At 37.6% G+C, this 18,030-nt stretch overlaps 1 protein-coding gene and 1 non-coding gene across 2 annotated transcripts in view; one reads left to right on the top strand and one right to left on the bottom strand.

The window, feature by feature from the left end:
• The window catches only part of PpD3 (protein phosphatase D3), a 102,889-nt gene that overhangs the window by 20,865 nt on the left and 63,994 nt on the right, over positions 1-18,030 (bottom strand). Inside the window, exon 10 of the mRNA XM_089238530.1 lies at positions 10,727-10,787. Within this exon, the coding sequence (XP_089094656.1) occupies positions 10,727-10,787 (61 nt within the window). The remainder of the gene's footprint in view (positions 1-10,726; positions 10,788-18,030) is intronic.
• Positions 7,328-7,401, top strand: TRNAT-GGU (transfer RNA threonine (anticodon GGU)). The gene has a single exon. It is a non-coding gene; the product is annotated as a tRNA-Thr (tRNA).

Genomic DNA, 18,030 nt, shown 5'->3' with positions numbered 1-18,030 from the left:
CAAAAGAAACCGGCAATACTTGTCTTGACAAATAATCTGCGGTAATGTTACGTTTGCCAGGTTTATGTATGACATCAAATGTATAATTTTGTAACAACATTACCCACCTAGCAATGCGACTGTGGGGATCTTTTAATTTTAGCACATTTGACAAACTAGCCTGATCACAATATATTACAAATTTTGTTCCATATAAATAAGACTTAAAATGAGATACAGCAAACACTATAGCCAATAGCTCTCGTTCGACCGTAGAGTATTTCAATTCGGCTCCTTTTAACTTGCGAGAAGCAAAAGCCACTGGGTGTCTAACATTATTTTCATCATCTTGGGCAATAACAGCACCAAGTGCCTGTGAAGAGGCATCCGTATAAAGGAACCAAGGCCTATTTATATCAGGTAATTTAAGACAAGGCCTGGAGACAATAGCATTTATAAGTGTTTCAAAAGCCTCTTGTGCCTCACTTGACCAGTGAAAATTTTGGTTCGATTTAGTTATTTCAACCAAAGGTAATGCCAATTCTGAATAATTAGGTACAAATCGGCGATAAAAGCCTGTCAAGCCGAGAAACGAACGTACCTGTTTCTTATTTGAGGGTACTTTTGACCTCTTTATAGCTTCAATTTTCTGTGGGTCGGGTGTAACTTTACCATCTGAGATAATAAACCCAAGGTACCTAATTTCTTTAGCTAAAAATGTGCATTTAGAAGGCTTTAGCTTCAAGTTATGCTTACGCAATCTCTCAAACACAATTTGCAATTTACTCAGATTTTCTTCCACAGTAATACTAGGTATAACAATATCGTCAATGTACGTGGCAATTTGCAGCGGTCGTAACCCCGAGAGCACTATTTCCATCAAACGCTGGAAAGAATTGGGTGCATTTCTCAAACCAAAAGGGACCCGATTCCACTGGAAAAGACCATAGTCTGTTATAAAAGCGGTTTTATGAGAATCATCGGGGTGTATTTTCATTTGATAAAACCCTGAAGTAAGGTCAAGAGAAGAAAAGTATAACGAACCAGAGAGAGAATCTATCATCTCGGACATGTTCGGTAAGGGGTAACTGTCAGGGACAGTCTTGGAATTTATACGTCGCATGTCGACGCACAGTCGATGAGAACCATCCGTCTTCCTCACAAACAGGACCGGGGCAGCATACGGAGAAGTTGAAGGTTCGATGATTTCAGCATCCAATAACTCTTTCATTTGAGTATTCAATTCAGATTTCAATTTATATGGTACCTTATACGCAGCCTGACGCACAGGAACGTCGTCTTCTAGAAGTACCCGATGCAACAAGGTATCGCAACCCGTCAAATCCCTCAATGAAGAAGCAAAAATATCTTTATACTGAGACAATAACTTTATAAGTCCAGGTTTGTGTTCGTCAGCAACATTATCTAACCTAAAGCTAGAAGTTGATTCATCAAAATCCGGGAAATTGTCGATAGATGGCACATATGAAGATAAGCAATCTTCAGTATCGGGGCAGGAGATTCCCTCGACTCTCGCTATAGCAGTGTCCGGGGAGAGTGTTACTGGTTCCCTTGACACGTTCAACACCTTGAGAAGATAATGGTTTTCATCAATTCTATTGTGTAGAACATTTGCCACCACAAAGACCTCGTTTGTGTACAGTCCCTCGAACAGTATGCACTGAGAATCCACCGGTCGTACGACAGAAATCGGAACAAAAAGTTCAGTGCGAGGGGGTATTACCACCTCAGCTTCCGGGCGAGCGATTGACGTCCTGAATGTACTTCGAGAAGAACCAGAACGCTTAACAGTCTCAGATGTTGTATCGTTTCGCTGAGGGAGAGTGAGCAATACACCGTTCTTGTTAAATTTAAGCGAAACATCGCACTCTCTCAAAAAATCAGTACCAAGAATACCCTCATAATGATAACATGAACTTTGCGGGATCACATAAAAAATGTGACTGAACTCGCGGTTTTCCAAAAAGAAAGAAAGTTCAATTTTATGGCTTATTCGCATCATTTCACCCGTCACACCCTTTATCTTCACAGCACAAGTTTCTTCATAACGGTGATGCAAATTTTCACGCCGACACCAAGAGTCAGTAATAAGAGATAATACGGCACCTGTGTCCAACAGACATGGTAAGCTAGTAGAGCCGATCCTCACATGAACAATCGGAAGTTCCGGAACCACTGAAAGATTAGATGCAGCATTCGTGTCGAAAGTCACCCGCTTCGGGCTGACCGCTGGAGAACAGTCTCTTCGTGAGAACCGAGTGTGATGTGAACTCTCTCTGGCGGAAGAAGGGTTAGAAGATTCCAGCGATTGAAAATTAGAGTGTTGTGACGAAAAACGACGTTCTCCCGACTGCCCAGGACATGAACCCGTCATACCTCGGAGACGATCGTGTGAAGAATCACGAGGAAAGAAACCCCTACTACTGTGTGACTGATTCTGATTATATGTACGTGAATTACTATTCTGAACCTCCCGTCTATGACTGCAATCTCGTGCAATATGACCACGATTTCCACAACTGTAACATACAATACGCCTAGGTGTCTGAAACGGCCTCTGGGGAGACTGTAGCGATTGCTGTTGTCTACGCACAGCATCGACAACTTGTAATTTTTGCACTTGTTCTTGTAAAGACGAAATTTGTTGCATTAAAGTTGATATCAAAGAGTCATTAGCAAGAGATTCTGTGTGCAATTTGGGGTCAGACGAGGAAGACGCAACCCATGCAGGTTTAGAACTTGTCTGCTCGATGCGATAAGCCAAATCCACTGCTGCCGGAAATGTCTCTGGATTCTGAACCGCCATTAATGGTTCCATGTGTGACAATACCCCGGCCTTAAATCTAGCCAAAAGCAGAGAGTTCCTGTATTGTGTAATAGCTATATTCTCGTTTGGGGTCACCGGTATAGCTCGCCTGGCTAGAGACTCCAAACGGTCTGCAAAATCCCTAACCTTTTCAGTTGGCAGTTGAGTCGTAGTTGTAAGTTGCGACAAAAGGACCTCAGGTCTCTCGGGTGATGCAAATCTATCCAACAAATGCGTCTTAAACTGTGTGTACGACATGGGATCAATAATATGTGCAGACGACTGAATATGTGCGAGTATAGTACCCGTACATTTTTGTATAACTACCTTTTTCTTAACATCGTCAGACCATCCAGTCAACTCCGCTGCCCTGTCTATGCGAGTCAGAAATTCAGATACAGTCAAATTTGATTGGGCTGTACCGTCAAAATTTGGGATACTATTATAGGTTCCGACAATTAAAGGGAATAAATTAAATGAATTCTGGGGTTCCTCTGCCATGCCTCCAGTTAACTGTTGACGTCCTCTCACCAAATACTATCAATAATGGAGCAATCAAATGTGGGATCGCCAATATATTTTCAGTCCTTTTTTTTTTATAAACCCTACATGTGCAAGTCCAACTTGCCATGCACTATTCCTAGATGATAGGGAATACCTAAAAAAAATTTTTTTTTTCCCAGCACTTCCCGATCACGACCGCAACAAATGCACACAGGAATACAACATAAATCATATAACCAATGATACCCCAAAAAATAAACACAATTTCAAGATCAAAAACATGAGAAAAATTATCACAGTAGGACCCTTCAACATAAATACACAACTATTTTCCCTTAACTCAATAGCCTCGGTCGGGCAGCCCAGGTGTACTGGTCAAGAAAATTAACACACTTTATGTGTCAGCACGGCACCATTTTATATGTTGCGCACCTTTCGGCACACAACATGACACAGGGCCAATAACATAAAAAAAAAACACATACGTTGTATAAACCCGCAAAAACCCAGGCCACCAGATAGCGAACCCGACCTATGGTTGCGATGACTACACTCAGCAGACACAAAACACATTTCGGAAAATATAGCAAAAGTTTATTCGGATAAAGGCTTTTCTTTTGAACAATTTACATAAGTTTACCATTATATTGAAAATCGATTCTGCACGAGACAAAACTAGAAAAACTATTTATATAGACAACTCTAAACGCTATTGAATCAGCTCAATATACTGTCCAGATGAACGGGGATATTAAGAGAACCCAAGGAAAAACTGACCCACGCAGAGTCCGCTACACTGACATAAATATTAGTGACCACTCACCACTTGAAAGACGATCTCGAGCATGGTCATCGGTTCCCCTTTCGGAACTTGCTTCTGGAATACCAGCGCCTCATAAATTCACATCTCGATGCGCGTCCCGGCCGCCGCTGCCAGTCGAGGAAAGAAAACTGAGCACCTCAACGAGAAGGGGAAAAGAACCTAGCGCCTCGCAAATTCTATCCCGGCTCTTTATTTTCAAGCAAGAGACAAAGGGACCAATAGAAAGTCATGTAGATTTCTAATTTGCATATACTTAAACTTTTATTTAACTTCCCTTTTTTTTTGGTTAGACGACCCAAAGTCGAGCATAACACTCACACCAACAGATATGTGCATAAGCTCTCCAATCATCATCCTCACCAAAAACGAGGCGTAATGAAAACCTTGATCGAGAGGGCAAGAAGACTATGTGAAGGAAAAGATCTAGGTAAAGAGATTGAGCACTTAAAATCAGTTTTCCGCTCTAATGGGTACACGAAACTTTGGGGGCTCCATCAAGGAATCACCAACGGAAAATGAGCAGTCACAATCAATTGGAAAAGCTGTGCTGCCTTTTATCCCCGGAGTGACGGCAAGAATCAGCAAGGTCATGAAAAAACATCGTATAAAGACCATTTTCAAACCAACCAGAAAATTATGTGAAATGCTGCGATCAGCAAAAGACCACTGTGACCCTCTATCAACACCGGGGATCTACCGAATACCATGCACCTGTGGTCAGGTATATATTGGAACCACAAAAAGATCTGTGGCCACGAGAATAAAAGAGCACGAACGATGCTGCAGAATGGGCCAAACAGAAAAGTCGGCGGTGGCAGAGCATGCGCTTTGCGACAACCACAGTGTACAGTTCAGCAAAACACAGGTAATAGCTAATGTTGACCACTTCTTCCCACGAATCTACAGAGAGGCTATTGAAATATACAAGCACAAAAACAGCTATAATAGAAGAGAAGAAACTTTGAAATTGAGCAGATCCTGGACACCAGCTCTCAGAAGAACAAGAACCTTCCCCTTCAAGGTCCAGCAACAGAATGATGACAACAGCCAATCAGATAACTCCACATCTCTCGGCCAATCAGGTTCTACCAGCATAACAACTGTTTACAATACGCTGCCAGCCATAGAATCAACTGACCAATCGCAAATTTCTGACCAAATAATTTCCGTTTAAGTATACAAACGTATATATGCATACATTGAGTACATGTTTTTGCTTCCTCCCCAGAAAAAGTTGAAATGACAGCCCTGTGTCATGTTAATAAATGTTTTAAGTGGAAAACAAGTGGTGTCATTTATTATTGTCATCCACTGATGAATCAATTGTTGGGTACACAAAAAATAAACCAGGAATGTACTTAATCGGTACAGTAGGCTCTTTCGAAAGCTGGTGGAATTTGCAAGTTTTTGGTACATTTGACCGGTTGAAAAGCTTTTTTGTGGAATTAGTGATAAAAATTTTGGCGACTATTCGATTTTGAACTTAGCCAATCTTTTGGTTCTTGTAACTTACCAGATACTTCGATGAAATGGTATAGGATTTTTTCTACTCTTTCCAAATATGTGCTTAGTTAGCATTTATGTCTTGCAGAATTTTCATAATTTTTTTTTAACTTTCGGACTTCATGCATTTTTTTTCACATAATCGATTATCCACGAACACTCGAAAGTGATAAGACAGGGTTGGTGCGGTGTTTTGTTCCACTTGGGTTCATTTATCACCCCTTTTCATTTGGCAGAATAGGTCGTTCATTCACTATACAGTTGGCATTTGTTATATGACCCCCTCCATATTTCCATCAAAAATTACCTTTATTTCAAGTGGTTATTTTAAAAGGAAAATGCACATGGAACAGTTATTGTGTGTATATGAATATTGACAAAAAAAAACTTTTTAGAAAAAATTCACTGATTTTTTTTTTTTTTTGGTACGTTTAATTAAAAAAAAAGTAATTTATTCATTACCAAAATTTCTAATTCGACTACTCATTCAAAGAGCGAAATTTGCAAGGCAATTCAATAGTGAAAGACATGGGTTTAGTAATGTCTATAATAGTCATGATTCATATTAAATGGAAGCATATTTTCAAAGGGGAGCATTTCCACTTTTGCTAAATTTACAGTAGAAGAAAGAAATGTATTCCAAAGGAATATGTTTGCTTTACAAAATTAGAAAATAGCCCAACAGGTAGCATGTAGAAATGGTTTCCTTGATCAACATTAAGAGAGTCATAAATCTTTGAATTTTCGAAATGTTCAGTTTTAAAAGAAAATTAATGGAAACATTACCTTTTGATTAAAATTTCAGATCATTTTGCATCACTTGTTGATTCCATAAGGTTTTAACTAGCCCAGAGAGGTACCCTTACTACTTGTCATTAACATAAGAAACACAGACATTCTACAAGGGAACGTTCCCATAACTGACACCTCCACTGACAGACAAAATTTTGTATTATATTATCAGGACTTAATGTATCTTACTACCCATAACCGACACTCTTCTTTAGCGGACAAAATTTTCCATCCCAGGGCTGTCCATTTTCGAGAAGCTAAAAATACTGTGGCATATGAAAAAGGTTGATATTTTCTCTTTTGATAGAAATGAGGATGAAAAAGCAGTATAAGCACCCTTCTTGGCACTGTTTTGGCACCAAGCAGTGCAGAGTCTAATGTAACCACGCGAAAGAGAAAGGGAAATAAAAAGCTTTTTTCCCCCTCTCGCCTGTTTTTTTCACATCCTCCACCGCAGAGCAATAATCTGTTAGAAGTAATCCTTCGGGCACATACACTTTAAATACTACAAATACAACGCCGCAGGCAAAATGCCCAATGAGGTAGCTGAGAAAAAGATGCCCATAAAAATATGGATGTCATATTTCAAAAATACAGCAACCCAATTAAAAATGCAATTAACAAAAATTACAAACAATATATATATACACATAAAATATTATACAATGCCCATAAAGAATACTTATGGTTGTCTTATTCTAAGAATGGATAGCTTCTCGATTTACCCCAACATCAAGGAAACAGTTATTTTCTGGATATTATGCTGAGGTGAGCTCGGAAAGAAAAGTCATCATATCTCCGCCGGGACTCGAACCCAGGCCCTCTTGCATACCGGGCAAGCATGCTACCATCTACACCACTGGAGACACATGAGTGAAATTTGAAAGGTAGATTCATGTGTCTCCAGTGGTGTAGATGGTAGCATGCTTGCCTGGTATGCAAGAGGGCCTGGGTTCGAGTCCCGGCGGAGACGTGATGACTTTTCTTTCCGAGCTCACCTCAGCATAATATCCAGAAAATAACTGTTTCCTTGATATCTCTGGCTGAGAAAAAAGCCATCTATATCTCTCTTTACCCCAACATGTTTATCGTATTTCTTTTTAAAGGTGTCAATTGTGTTACAATTTACTACCGCCGGGGGTAAGCTATTTCATTTATTAACAACCCTATTAGAGAAAAATTTCCTGTGACACCGTAACCTTGCACTGTCCCTCACCATCCGATACTAGTGTCCCCTTGTAAAAGTAGTCGCTTGGCGGTGTACTAAAAGTTCATGGTCCATCCTATCCATCCCATTGAAAATTTTGAACACTTTGATCATATCTCCTTGACACCTGCGTTCATCCAATGTAAACATATTCAAAAAATGAAGTCTCTCTTCATAACTCAAGCCCTGTGTGCCAAGAAGGACACGTGTAGCTCTTCTCTGCACCCCTTCAACCAAGTCTATGTCCCTCTGTAGGTATGGTCTCCAAAAGCTTACAGCATACTCCAGTCCAGGACGAACTAAGCCTTGAAAAAGCGGAAGAATGACTTTAGAATACGAAGACCTTCTTGAAAATGAATTAGTATGAATGAAATAGTATTCTATTTGCTTTTTGACCACCGCTGAACAATGTTCAGAAAACCTAAGCCCCTCGTCAATGAGAATTCCCAAATTGGTGACCCCAGTTACATCCGAGATAGTAACACCATTCAACTCGAAAAAGAACCGTGGGTTGTTCGGACCAAAATGAACGACCATGCACTTATCAACGCTAAACGTCATACTCCATTCATTTGCCCATTCTGCAATCCTTTTTAAGTTGGTCTGGAGCAACTCCCAATCGCATCGATTCCCAATTACCCCCATTAGCTTCACATCATCTGCGAATTTGCTAGTAATCCCATCGATAAAAAGTGAAAAAGTATAGGGCCAAGGACACTTCCTTGAGAAACTCCACTTGTGACGCCTGTCCAACTAGAGAATTCCCTGTTCACCATAACTCGTTACGACCTATCTCTTAACCATGATTCTATCCAATTCAGCAAGTTGCCCAGAATTCCAATCTCGTTTAAACGCTTCAACCCATGTTGGAAACGATCGAATGCCTTCTGGAAATCAAGGTAAACATCTACATTTTTGCTCTTAGTCACGTGATCATAGAAGCAAAGGAGGTTAGTTACACATGATTTCCCCTTCCTGAAACCAAGCTGATTATCCAACAATACATTATTCTCGTCTATCCACTTCACAAACTGCCTTTTGATGATAATTTCCAAAATTTTCGAGAGGGAGCTCGTCAAACTCACTGGATGATAATTTGACACCACTTCTCTACTACCCTTCTTATATATCGGAACAACATTAGCAAGTTTCCAATCCCTTGGGACGATACCCTCAGCAACACTACTCCTGTATATCTGTGTGACTGGCCCCAACAATTCATAAGCACATTCCCCGAGGACCCTGGGATAGATATCATCTAGTCCTGGTTCTTTGCTTGCACATGCATTTCTTAGAAGATTTAGGACCTCCACGTCTTCTACTTGAATATCGTTGAGGGTTTTATTACCCCATGCAACACCCGTATATCGAATATTAAATATCATTAATATAAATATTAATCATAAATATTATCTCCATTAAAAATCGACGCGAAAAAGTCATTGAAAGCACTACACATGCCTACATTGCTCTCTAACCTAGAGCCTCCTATCGAGAGGGGCAACTGTCCCCTTACATCCATTATTGACATATCGAAAAAATGATTTTGGGTCAGAATGTTATCTGCCAACCTAGATTCAACTTCCCTTTTACTAGCTTTTATCGCTCTCTTTAACACTCTTCTTTTATCAGTAAACAATGATAGGTCACCTTATCCACTTTTATACTCTCTGAATGCTCTTTTCTTTTCAAGATAAAGGTTACGCACTCTATCCGTGAACCATAGAGGGTGCGATGTATAAACAAGCTTTTTTCGAACAAAGGGTATGACTTTGTGCAAAACAGAGGACAGCTTTGTACTAAATTCTTCCCATTGACTTACCACCGCTACTGATTCCAACCGGTCTTTGAAAACTTCCACTAACCTTCCTCTAAAAACATCAAAGTTAGTTCTTCGAAAACAAGGAACCAGTCTTTTGTTATCAACCTTACCCGAGGAAAAGTTACAGTGAAATCTGACTATACGATGATCACTGTAAGAAAACTGTTCCCCCACCAAAACATGTTCAACAAGATCCTCAGAACTAGTAAGAACTAAATCCAAAATAGCAGTACCCCTAGTGGCTTCTGATACATGCTGATACAAAAAATAACTATGTGTCATTTAAATAAGGATGAAATAAGGATTATTTCACAATTATGTGAAATAATCCTTAGGGCACAAACACGTGAAATAATCCAAAATGTGCATAATTAATTGAAATAATCCAACAGAATTGAATGGGCTGTAAACTCGTACTATCAAATTTTAAAAATAAGTAACGACAATTCCGAAGTGTTTGAAGTTACTAGGCATCAGCCCAACAGAAGCTATTTAGCACTGTCAAGAATTTAAAAAAATCGGACTGTGAGCAGAATATCCTGCAACAACGTGCGATGGAAGTGAAATGACACGTAGTTCAACAATGCATTAGCGCAGAAAATGTTTCGTCCAATCACCAACATAGGTGCATACAAATATGCAAATAAGATGTAAGAGAGAACATAGTAAAACTCCTACAGCTATAACCATAGATACGCACAAAAAAATGTTTCAGGCTACTTTATTAGTAACTACACATGTAGGCTGAACTTCGTTCGGTGGGACCTTAGCCTGCAAACGGCTTCGCTTTTCTGGCTGTTGAAGGGGGGCTCTGCCCCCAGACTGAAATTATCAACTCTGTTTTCACCACAACCAGAAATATGGCAATATTATTTCACTAAGCAGGATTAAAGCCCTAGCAGACAGAGAAGGCAGTATAATCCAGTTGAAGCAGAAGGTAAACAAACGTTTCCTAGGTGCCACGTTGGCAACGTTCTGAAACGGCATCCCATCCAAATGAGTAACTTTAAATTGTAATTTCTACTAAAAAATCTATTCCTGTTTAAGTAAACCCTGTTGCATACTCCAGCAGAGCTCATCCCAAAGATTCAGAAACCATTAAAAAATACACTTAGGGAGAAAAAAGGAAATGTTCGCTTTTGAAAATAAGCTCCTCAAGTGAGTGACTGAATAAAGGCTTCATTATTGAAAATTATGGTACTTTCCAGTTACTGTTGAAAATATTCAACTTAATAAACCAAATAACAATAAAAACACAAAAAAGGATATTTTGCTTTAACTTCACCTTCGAATCCATACATTTCATTTAGTGTTTGACTTTCATGATTACCTGGAAAATTATAAAATAACAGAAAATATATTGACTAATTAAAATAAATTATAGTCATGAATACACAATAGCATTCACACAATAGAGTAACTTTATATAGACTTAATGTATTATTGATACTATATGATACTATTAATATTATAATACTAATACTATTAATGCAATATTGATACCATAGGGTTAGTCAAGATACAGCAATACACTGAATGGTCACTAGATTATGAGCACTTGACAGTTTTAAAGCAAAAGTACTGTGGTATCACACTGCTCTGTAATTTTGGACATGTGAACATAATAATCTGAACTCTAACTTTCTAGTGCAAATTCGGCCACAAATAATTTTAGAGGACCAACAAAAATTTTTAACAAATTTTTTTACAACACCTGTATCATAAAAAGCTGCACATGGCTTGTAACTTACACAGAATATTTTACTTGCTTTGTGCAATACTTGTACGCATTTTTGTGAAAATAGCACATATGTTCATGAACATGTTTCTTATAAAATTTTCATCATATGATTGTATTGTCCAGATTTTTTTTTTTTTTATTATTTTGATATACATGTGAATTATGCTCAAACATTACCCTTATACAGCTTCAGACACTGATTTTGACTCATTCTCATATAATGGTGCGGGACTATTCTTAAAATAATTGGAATATAAATTTGTAAGAAATTCTTATTCAGTCATGAAATTTAAAATTGAAAATTACGAGTCGAGTCAGGCCAAGTTAAAAATAAACTATTGGCATCAAAGCCGGTTTTATTCACGGCACGTAAGAAAAAAAAGAGATACAAATATATACTAGTCAGTCTATATATAGTCAGTAATCCACCCACTTGGCGCTACTAACGAAAGCACCAATGAAAAACAGGTTTACTTGGCGCCGTATTCAAAAATAAAGATAACGACATCAGAGAAAGAAAAAAAAGGAAAAAAATCTTTACTGCTCGACGCGAGCGGATCGACATAAGATGCGTGATCATGGGAAAAGAAAAATCAGCATTTCTGCCTAACAGAATAGCTACCAACTTTTGAAAATGAAAATTAAGGAGACTTTCGCGTGGACCCATATTTTATACTAAAACCACTTCCTAACAAATACGCAAGGGATTTATCCGAATAAAATAAAGATTTCCCACACATAAAAGTAAAAGCATAGGGAATAAAATCACGACTCAAAAATTGAGGTCAAATAAAATAGGGATTTTCTACACATGGAAGTTAATCCTTGGGAATAAAATTGCAAAAACAACCCTATGCAAAAAAACAAGTGAAATTGAAAGCCAAAACTTCAATGGTGATCTAAAAATATATATATATAGTGTTCAATCAGAAACGATGTGAACAAACATTGTGTGAATATCCACAAAATCATCGGAAGATGAAAGAAAAAAGGCGTCAATTTTTGAAGAACACTGACTTTTTGTGACACTTGCTTGATGTGTTTTTGATTTCACATTGGGGATGATGTCAGTTTTTCCAACATCACTGATGTCTATGTCCGTAAAACCATTGTACAAAAAGAAAAAGTCAGCCCTAAAATAATTGGAATATAAATTTGTGGGAAACCCTTATTATCCAGCTACTTTCAGCAAATAACTGAAATTACTTTTCACTGTATCACTGATATTTTTTTTCAATTTGAATTGACCATTGACACAGTTCCAGAACACTTAAACGAACCGTGGCACATTTAGAGATCCGTTGAGTGACATGTGGCACAGTTTTAAGGGCACTTAAGCAGCCCCAGTGTGATTCAACATCACTCAAGTTACCCGCAGCACATTCCCAGATTACTTAAATGATCCACGATATAATTACAAATCACTTGAGTGATGTGTGGCACAGTTCCAGAGCACTTAACCCTTTCCGGCGCGGTATCCCCATAGCAAAACCTTTTCAAAATTCCTTTAAAAAATAACTAATTTTCGCACAGTAATCATATAAATCCTATTAAACAGCTTAAGATTTAGATTTTCTGTCAGAGATGGCAGCAACATACTGGTTTTGTTTTGCAAGTGGTAAAAAATCCGCCATTTTCTCTATTTTTATGGTACTTGTTTTAAAATTGATTTCCTAATAAAAAAAAATTTTTTTTTCAAAAATTGATGGTTTTTTATAGATTTTGCCCTATTTGTTGAAATTAAGCCATTAAATAAACTTAAGAATAGTTTAAAATCAAATTAATGAAGTTTTAAAAAGGTGGTTCCACACTACTAAAAAAATGCATAGCTGCCAACTTTTGAAAATGAAAATGCTGGAGATTTTCGCGCTGACCCGTATTTTATGCTAAAACCACTCCCTAATAAATACGAAAGGGATTTTTCCTAATAAAATAGGGATTTTCCACACATAAAAATTAAAGCGTTGGGGAATACAATCTCTACGCAAAAAACAAGTGAAATTGGAGACCAAAACTTCAAAATGGTGATCTAAAAAAATAAATAAATATTGTGTTCAATCAGAAACGCTGTGAACAAACATTCTGTGCGAACGACCCGAAAATCATCAGAAGATGAAGGGAAAAAAGCGTCAATTTTTGAAGAACACCGACTTTTTGTGACACTTCTTGATGGGTTTTTTTTTTCATTTCACATGAGTTATGATGGCATTCTTTCCATGACCGATGTTTATGTCTGTAACACTACTTGTACAAAAAGGAAAAGTCTGCCCTCTTCTGGACCGTTTGATGAAAGTAAATTCATCGGAATAAGTATCTTTAAAATTGATTAAATATGTTTTTGCTTATCAGTATTCATGTTTTGTTGTATCGCACATACGTAACTTAGACAAAAGAAATTTTGTCCATACGCGCGTCACTATAATCTTCAATTATTATCCAGGACGATTGGCTGCTAAGCTATTTCCCTGCACGATAAGACAAACAACTTTCTTGTTACCATCAGAGGGTTTGTAAAATGGAGAATTTCCCAATTTATACGACGTTTGACGTCATTTCGAAAGGAGAAAAAAAATAGGCTTCATGCCCCACAAGAAATTCCTTAGGGGTTGTTTTCATAAGGGAACTTAGGGAAGGGGGGGATTTTTTTAAATGAAGTAGAGAATTTTTAGAGACAATTAGGGATTTTTTGTGATTTCCGTAAAAATACGAGAGATTTAAGAACTTTTCGGGAGGTCGAGGGATGAAGCTAAAATTCGGGAGACTTGGCAGCTATGAAAATGGGTGACAGCAGCCATGGTGTTGAAACATCTCAGATGTGTATTTGTGGAGGTTTTTTGGGGGTTAAAATGGAAGACACAACATATGTTATTTTTGTCTAGCACAGAACCATTCTTTCATTCTAGTGGTTTTAGAGCAGCTTTTTCTTTTGACGACTATTTTCTATGCTTTCTCTCTCTCTCTATTCCTTTAATTTTTATTTTCTGGAATTTATTCCCCCCCCCCCGATTATTGTGTATTTATTATTTTTACTGGTGGTAATATGCCTATAAAATTCCTTAGTACAGAGGAAGCAATATTATACTAATTTCAGAGCTTCTCTTTGATCTGGAGTCTAATGCATCTGATGATAGCCCAGGTAAAGAAAATAAAACAAAGCTTACTGCATAGATTATGACGAAAATGATGCTGATGTATACACTGCCCAATGCCTAGATCTTCTCTGCAATTTCATATGGTTTCATATGGTTTGGGAGAAAAAACCACAACCTAGATTTCAAGGAAGAAGTGGGACCATCTCAGGAAATTCTACCAATGCCGGATACATAGCCAAACTTTATGTTCTTATTCTTTTTTTCAGTGCCACTGATGGGAAATTTAGCATTTCGAACAAATTTATATGCCACTCAAGAACGAAAATGTACACTGCCACCTCATTGAAAGCGATATACCAGCTATCAATATGCTTAATAGCTATCAATATGTTGGTCATTTTGGCCTACAAAATCGGTGGAAAGGGAATTTTTTTAAAGAAAATGTTGCTTTTCCTGCATTACACCCTAGGGAAGCTTTCAGTGTTCTAGGTGGGCGGTGTCCCTGCTGTACGAGTACCTGTTGATCGCTGGACTGGATTTTGATGAAAATAAAAGAATAGTTGCACAATACATTTATACGGGTCCTATGTATCAAGTATATGAAGTCAGTTCGGCCAAAAAAAAATTTTTTTTTTATGTAGTGCCTCTCAAAGGGTTAAGCAGCCCAGACATATTTCCAGATCACTTGGATCGGCGAAACATTTAGAAGTCACTAAAGAGGCTCTGTAGGGAACATATCAATAGGTAGAATGTTAGTTCAGGTGCCCATTAACTATAAAAAGGTTTTTCTAATTTTTGGGGCGCACGGAATAAGATGCCTTTAAGAACATTTCATATTTTCATAAAGGGTGGTTGATGAGCCCTCTCCTTCTCCCCCCCCCCCCTCCTCGATGCTGACGTAATACTTGAGTGACCAGTCTTCAAAGATCCAATTGAATTTGTTGCCCTATCTTTCCTGATTCCCTCTTTAAAAAAAAACATATTTCTATACGCAATACAAGCTATTTGGATTCGAAAATCAGAGAAAAGTTTGGAAAGAACAGCATAATGAGCTTGTCTGTTAGTTTATGTTTTTTTCTCTCAACTTTTCTCCAATTTTCAAATTCAAATACCTCAGCGAATTAGGAACATTAAATCTTTTTCGTTGGCCTCAGGAGAGACAGTGCAACAGCTTCCTAATTGGGTTTTTGATGAAAGTGTCTGTAAGATAGTTAATTTTCGTATTTTAATAACTATACAACAATTTGCAACATGAATGACGCATGTGCGTTCAACATGTTGTTTTGATACTTTTTATAATTGGAAGCATGTCTAGGATCAGCGGTTCGCTAGCAAAATGCAGCAAGGGAAATTATGGAATCCTATGTATATGAGGACAGAAGCTCATCACTGTTGTCATCAAACACATTACACAGACGGTGAAAGTTTTGCAGAGAGACTGCATATCACTATGATCACGTTGAATATCACTTGATGAACACCATTCATCACATTTTGTTGATTAGCTTTACAATAGACTCAGTAATCCAGCACATATCAGACCAGAGTTGCTTGCTAGAAGGCAGTTGAAAAGAAGCCTATTTAAGAAGGACTTGACAAACTGTAAAAAAAATTAAGTGCCAGCCATATTTCTTGGGAGCTAAGCACCCCCCCCCCCTTCCTTCCCGAGAAAAATTGTCTAAAATCAATTATTTCCATGTCTTGGTGACCATTTTCCCCTGTTAGTAGGCACATAAACATAAATTTCCTGAAATTTTGTGTTGCCCTTTGGTTCAAATTTATAAGCACGCATAAAAAAATGTATATGCCAATTTCAAAATTTTTAGTTGCCATGGTGACCTGATGAAAGAAATTTGTCGAGTCCTAATTTAAAATATTATAAACTTCTACACATAGGCAAATGTTTTCTGTCTTCTAAGGTTGAAAAATCTGCTGAAACACACTCTATCACTGGATTGGCTGCACAGTTGGACTATGGAGAGTCTACTGTATTCTTGGGAGGATCCAGCCTTGCATGGATGCAAATGAATTTATCAAAATCCACCGTACACTTTTATCAAAATACCATACATTAGATATAAAGCTCTATTTTACCCATAACTTCGACAACACTTTCATCATAACTTGTGAAGTGCTCCAACAATTGTGGTCCAGCCAAGTCCTGCATTGACACTATAAGGAGTTGTTATACTGTATACTGCTGCCCAATGTGTGCTACTTATTTAGCTAGTAGTAATTAAAAGTCTGTGTTGCTTATGGATAATTTATATTCACAAAAAATAATTTCACTAAATACACATTGGGTAAAAATACCAAATAGAAAGGCCATAACAGGCAAATTGCCCAATGAAGCAGCTGAAAACAGATGCCCATAAAAAATATGTCAAATATCCAAAATACAGCAACCCAATATAAAATAAAAACATATATATCACAAAAGAAAGAACTAATAATACTATGTAATACACTACCCATAAAAAAGATTATGGTTGTCTTATTCTAAGCATGGATAGCTTCTCAATTTATCCCACAATGCTCATTTTACTTCTTTTTAAATGTGTCACTTCTGCTAGTATTCACAACTCCCCGAAGTAAGCTATTCACATTTATTAACAACCCTATTAGAGAAAAAACTCCATATGACATCACACGATGGAATTGTCCCTTCCTAAGCAAACTGTACAGGTGTCGCCGTGTTGAAGCAGTTGATTGAGTATATTAATAACTCATGGTCCATTTTATCAGTCCCGTTGAAAATTTCAAATGCTTTGATCATATCCCCCCCCCCCCAACACCTGAGTTTCTCCAATGTAAACATATTAAAGAAATCAAGCTTTTTTTTATAGCCCAAGCCTTGTATTCCAACAAGAAAATGAATGGCTCTCTGTAGAAAAGGGTTGGCAAGGGCACTCGAATAGCAGGTCCCCATTGGTATTCCTTTAATCTGCTTGTGGATATGTATTCCACTGTAAAGAAAGTTTTCAAGAATGCAGAAGTTAACAAGGTTTTTCCAGTGTGTGAAATTTAACTTAACAGAACCTTAATATTTTTGAGAGATGAAAACATGTGTCAATGAGTTTATTGTGTAATATACTGGTGAAGAGATTTTCGAAATCATATGTGCAAATGTGAGAAATTTTATTGTTGATAAAGTCAAGAACCTTATGGTTGTTGTTAATGATAATGTTGTCGTCTTTGATGAGTGAGAGTATACTGTTTAGCACTTTAAAAAACATTTTTCCTGCCGCATTGTTGTAGCTCCCTGTCTCACATGTTACAAATCTGCATTTTATTGGTTGCTTATGGAATTTAACTGTGGCAAAAATATATGGAAATGTGAGAGAGTCATGTTTAGTTCCAAGTTTTTGTCAAATGCAAGAATCCTTTTTTTTATTATGTTAGAGCTATTGTTTATGAGAAAATAGGTGTTGGAATCTGCATATTCCTGGGAAGTAGTTTTTTGAAGAAAAATTTACACATGATGCAAAAGTTATTAGCTTTGTCAACTGCAGTGCATAAAAATGACTGTTTGAGGTTAACGAACATGCATAACGAGGACGTTGATCATTTGATCATTTTTGTCGCACCATGGTCATTTTCTGCACACAAGGGCTAATTAGACAGAGACCTACAATTTATTGCCGATTCTGAACGGCAGGCTTGTTTTTTTTATACTCATCGAGAGGTTGGTACGCTAACCCCTCGATGGGGGGGACTCTCTGTGGTACCAATTTTTTCTG

Source organism: Pholcus phalangioides, unplaced genomic scaffold (genome assembly GCF_987345545.1).
Source record: "Pholcus phalangioides strain wild (caught in Gottingen) unplaced genomic scaffold, Ppha-v1.0 ptg000010l_1, whole genome shotgun sequence".
NCBI lineage: Eukaryota > Metazoa > Arthropoda > Arachnida > Araneae > Pholcidae > Pholcus > Pholcus phalangioides.
The sequence above is the reverse complement of the archived record's forward strand: the minus strand, read 5'-3'. Positions and strand labels throughout refer to the sequence as shown.